Source organism: Haplochromis burtoni, unplaced genomic scaffold (assembly GCF_018398535.1).
Source record: "Haplochromis burtoni strain Fernald_Lab_line unplaced genomic scaffold, NCSU_Asbu1 Contig_236, whole genome shotgun sequence".
Classification (NCBI taxonomy): Eukaryota; Metazoa; Chordata; class Actinopteri; order Cichliformes; family Cichlidae; genus Haplochromis; species Haplochromis burtoni.
The window spans coordinates 34374-39739 of NW_024582597.1; the positions used below are offsets into that span (position 1 = coordinate 34374).

Below are 5366 nucleotides of genomic sequence, written 5' to 3' on the forward strand. Positions count from 1 at the left end.
CTTGTACTCTGACTTCATAAGCATGCGTCCCTTCATAATCTAATCCACCTTTCACTGTAATTTCTCCTTTTTCTGAATTGAGATCAAACATATCTGATGGATCACTGCTGCCCCTTTTGATGAAAGAATACAGTAGTTTACTGTTCATGCCTTCATCTAAATCTGTGGCATTTAACTTAACCACAAGTGTTCCGGGTGTAGAATTTTCTGTCACTCTCACTTTATATAGAGATTTGCTAAACACCGGCGCATTATCATTGGAATCTATTATGTTTACTGTTATTTGAAGTGTTCCTGATTTGGCAGGTTTTCCTCCATCTACAGCGGTCAGAATGAGATTAACTACCGACTGTTTTTCTCGATCTAAAGCTTTCTGCAGCACTAATTCAGCAGAAATTGCATGTTCATCACCGCTCTGTACATCAAGCGAGAAATGTTCATTTTGATTCAGCCTGTAGGACTTCACCGAGTTACTGCCTAAATCTGCATCTTCCGCTATAGGCAGTAGGTATCGTTCTCCTGCTGAGACTGTTTCAGATATATTTAACGAAAATGACTTTTCAATGAATTCTGGTGAATTATCATTTATATCTAACACGGTCACTTCGATGCGATGCACATTCACTGGATTGCTTAAAACAGCCTGTACTCTTAGGGAACACTGCACCGTTCTCAGACAAAGCTCCTCTCTATCAATTCTGTCGTTAACAAAGAGGCTTCCGGTTCTTAAATTCACGTCAAAATATTTCTTACTGTAACTCGAAATAATACGCAGATCCCTGGTTTCCAGCTCTTGTACATTGAGGTTTAAGTCCTTTGCGACATTCCCTACCACAGTGCCTTTGTTCGTCTCCTCGGAAATGGAGTACGATAATTGTGAAGCAGACCAGTGACAGAGACAAAGAAGTATAACCATATGAATCCATGCACAATCTCGGTTTCCCATAGTTGAACAGTCAACGCATAAATCTGTAAATCCAGATGATTCTATATCCTGTAAATATCCGCTATAAACACCATTATCCAGCAGCAGCAGCCCTTCTCGCCACAGTATAGTCCCAATGTGTCTTTAAACTGGTGTCCAATGACGGCCTCAGTATTCCCGTACAGGGTGGAGTTATAGATATACAATTGTTTATACGGTCTCCAACGACACCGTGTGGCAAATGTGAGACGACTCAAGAGAAATATGAGCAACATTAAGCCCCCATGATTTGTTGCATTACAAATATTTTACAATTACGTTTCCAGTCTTGGAGTTTTTGTCTTGGTCAGTTGTCAGTTTTTATATATAATACTTAAATATTTGCGCATATCCGTTTTTAGACATGAACCCGAAACTCTGAAGAGGCATTAAAGGCTAGAATATTACCTCAGTAGTGCAGTGTATTTAGAAAGAAAGTGAATTCACAGCAAATTAAAATGAAATAAAACAGAAGTGATACAATAATAATAATAATAAAAAAAAAGAAAACACCTCTTCGCCAAAATATGACCTTGTGCTTTTAACTAATTTTAATAAATAAATAAAAAAAGGTTCTGAGTATACTGGCACTGAGAGTTCAATCGTAACGTTGCATCTTTGTTTCAGCACCACGGATAGCGCTGTAGCCACCAGCATGAGCAATGATTTGTTAAGCAGACAGGAATCTAAAAAAACAGGGGAACAAAATGGGCACGATCGCTTTGTTCTCGAAGTGTGGTAGATAAGAAGGTTAATCGTGAGTGCTGATATTACAATAAGCGGTGATATTAACGGCTATGACAACCGGGGGATTCCTACTTTTTCGTTGCTTTAATTTGAGAGTCTGATGATGCGGTGAATATAAAATCTAAATTGTAAACAGAAAGCACTCAAATAAAAACTCAAAAGCACATACCTTCTCTTTGTTAGGTAATGTCTGAGTCCTGGTAAAAGTGTCTCCTCCGTTAATACTGATCAGTTCTCCATCTACAGGTGGAAACGGGGCGGGGAAAACCACTACGTCACTCTTGAGTGTGTCTGAGCTGAAACACACGTCATACTGCTGAGTAGCTTTAGAGTAAGACCAGCTCCCGTCAGGGTGGGTGGTGATCATGGGGGCGCTGTACCTGCTGAAAGTGCCGTCTGTCCTGTGGCATCTGACTGCTATTAAAGTGATGAGGCTGAGCAGAAAGATGACGGACACCGACACAATGGCGATCAGCAGATACAGGTTCAAATCCGAGAAGCTGTCCTCCTTTACAGGCATATGTCTGAACTGAGTCTGGATTTCAGCCGTGCTTTCAACCACCACCACATCAATCGACACAGTAGCTGACAGGGAGGGTTCTCCATTATCAGAGACCAAGACCACCAAGGGATGAGTTTTGAGGTCATTGTCACTCATTCTCCTCTTAGTCCTGATCTCCCCGGTGCTGGTTCCGATCCTGAACAAGTTGTTTCCTTTGGGCTCAGATAGGTGATAAGAAAGCAGCGCATTGTATCCAGAGTCTGCGTCAACAGCCCTGATCTTTGCCACAAAGTATCCCGCTTCAGCAGAATAGGGGATGCTCTCACTGTTAACGGAGCCGTGCTCAGAATATGGCGCGAGAATCGTGGGACTGTTGTCATTTTCATCCAGGATTAAAACGTTGACAGTGACGTTGCTGCTGAGTGGAGGAACACCAGAGTCTGTGGCCTGAACTTTAAAGTGGAACATTTTCAGCTCCTCGTAATTAAAAGACTGCAGGCTGATTATGTCTCCAGTCTCTGAGTTTATGTTTAAAACAGTTGAAATCGAAAATTGATTCGGATAGTTCTCTATTAACGAATACGTTAATTTAGCATTTTCATTTGTGTCAGCGTCACATGCTGTCACTTTTGTGATTATATCTCCCACTTTACTGTTCTCTTTCACGTAAATATTAATATAGCCATCTGGAAAACTCGGTGCATTATCATTAACATCAGAAATGTGCACAGTGATTACAGCACTGCTTGAAAGAGGCGGACTGCCTTCATCGGTAGCGATTATAGTTACACTGTATTGTGATAAAGTCTCCCTGTCAAGCTGACCGTTAACTACTATTGAGTAATAGTTTCTGTAATTTGACTTTAATTTAAATGGGATGGAATCTTTCAATTTACAAGTGGTGAGGCCATTTTGCCCCCCGTCTTTATCCGTTACAGTCACAAGTGCAACTACTGTTCCAATTTCAGCATTTTCCTTTACTGGGCTCATAAGTGAAGTTACTGAAATCTGTGGTGCATTGTCATTGACATCAACAATCTCTAACAGCACTTTAGAATAACCGCTACGAGGGGAAGCGCCTTGGTCGCTAGCGCGCACTCGTAATTCATATGCAGTGCTTTCCTCGTAATCCAGATTACCCTTCACAATGATTTCACCGCTCTCAGGAATAACAATGAACTTTTCAGGGGAATCTACATTTCCTCTTTTCAGTAAAGAATACCTGACGTCTGAGTTTGAACCCTCGTCCAAGTCTGTTGCATTTAATTTGAGTATTGTTGTACCTATAGGCACACTTTCACTGACGATTACTTTATGAAGCGCCTTACTAAATGAAGGCGTGTTATCGTTAACGTCTATGACATTCACAAAAATCTGCATGGTGCCAGATCTCACAGGCTTTCCCCCATCAACGGCTGTCAATGTTAGTTTAATAACGGATTGTTTCTCTCGATCTAAAGCTTTTTGCAGCACTAACTCAGCAGACAAATGGTCTCCTCCGCTACTGACATCTGTGGAGAAATGCTCGTTTGGACTTAATTTGTAGGATTTCACTGAATTGCTGCCAGTGTCTGCATCCTGAGCTGCCGGGAGCGGATACCTCTCTCCCGTTGAAGACGATTCGGAGATATTAAACACATGGATTTGTTCAAGGAATGTCGGAGCGTTATCGTTGACGTCCACAATGCTGACTTCAATGCGATAAATATTCATGGGATGGTTTAACAGTCCCTCTATATTTAAAGAACACTTTGGTAAATTAGGACAAAGCTCTTCTCGGTCTATTCTTTCGCCAACGAACAAAGCTCCTGTCCGTAAATTAGCCTCAAAATATGCCTTACTGTATCCCGATACAATCCGAAATCCTCGTTCCTCCAGTTGTTGTGTATTAATGTTCAAATCCTTCGCGATATTCCCCACTACCGTGCCTTTGTCCACCTCCTCAGAAACGGAGTAGGAAATCTGAGCAACACAGTAGCCGGATAAACAAAGAGTAATGGCGAACAACATCCATCCCCCCTCTCTGTGGTGTCGGAGACTCATTCTGTTTTGTAGATATTATTCCAGAGAAATAAACGCACTTCATTCACTAATGCAGACAAATATCCGAAAGACTACCAAGCTCTCTACACGTAGATACCATCGTTCAAGACGAGGCGATTTACTAACCCGGACAGAAACGCAGAGGCTGTCTCCTATTTCACCAACAGTGAAGGTGGAGCTTTAACTCATAATCTACATCAGTGAGTTTGTGGTCTTGGGCGACATCTAGTGTTCCTTTTATCGACAACAGTTTAATATTTAGAGATTGTTTGTTTTCCCAAACACACCAGAAATGGATCACGAATATCAGATGTCATAAGATATTAACTTTTTGTGCTGCAGAAAACGTCGTGCACACTAAAAAAAGCCAGGTAAATTGGAACTACGCAATCAGGGAAGAGTTTTGTTAAGTAGAAAAGAGAAAATCTTCACATTCAGTTAAAACATTACAAGTTATATAACCAACGATTTTGCCTTTCCAGGCGAACATATTAGGTACTGTAAATTATATGGTACAAATTATAGACCAGCTGATCATTTATGGGCATGTAACTTTAAAATTTTATTTATACAAGTTTATGGTGTTGAGACTCATAGATAAGCTATTTTAGGACATGAAGCTAAACACGACTAGCAGACAAAGAGAAATCAGCACCGCGGAGAGCGCCTTTCCCATTATGCAGCTTCAGACCATATAATTACTAGTTATTTACTGTATTAGACCAGCACTTTTCATATAGTCGATTGATTAAGAAAATACTTCAGTGAGGGAAGTTATAGTTGTAGCATTACCCTAATAAAAACGTATGTAATCTACTTTTCTGTATGAATGTACGAATTTTGCATTAAACCATGTACACTGACATTACAGTATTATGCTATGTGCGGGTATCAAAATACAGACAGGGGTGGTATCCCTTGAACTGGAATTAGTGATTGAAAGCATCTTACCTTCTCTTTGTTAGGTAAAGTCTGAGTCCTGGTAAAAGTGTCTCCTCCGTTAATACTGATTAGTTCCGCATCTACAGGTGGAAACGGGGCGGGGAAAACCACTACGTCACTCTTGAGCGTGTCTGAGCTGAAACACACGTCATACTGCTGAGTAGCTTT

The 5366-nt window shown here is 40.8% G+C and overlaps 3 protein-coding genes across 3 annotated transcripts in view; all 3 read right to left on the reverse strand.

Moving 5' to 3' along the window:
- The window catches only part of LOC121815529 (protocadherin alpha-8-like), a 14181-nt gene that overhangs the window by 2773 nt on the left and 6042 nt on the right, over nt 1-5366 (reverse strand). The gene's annotated exons all lie outside the window — the stretch shown is intronic.
- LOC121815530 (protocadherin alpha-2-like) lies at nt 949-5360 on the reverse strand. Its single transcript, XM_042226979.1, has one exon. The coding sequence runs from the start codon at nt 4254-4256 to the stop codon at nt 1833-1835; it is 2424 nt and encodes an 807-aa protein (XP_042082913.1). The 5' UTR covers nt 4257-5360; the 3' UTR covers nt 949-1832.
- The window catches only part of LOC121815525 (protocadherin alpha-3-like), a 3245-nt gene continuing 2218 nt past the window's right edge, over nt 4340-5366 (reverse strand). Inside the window, exons 2-3 of the mRNA XM_042226968.1 lie at nt 5208-5362; nt 4340-4408 (exon numbers count right to left, since the gene is read on the reverse strand). Of these exons, the coding sequence (XP_042082902.1) occupies nt 4340-4408; nt 5208-5362 (224 nt within the window). The remainder of the gene's footprint in view (nt 4409-5207; nt 5363-5366) is intronic.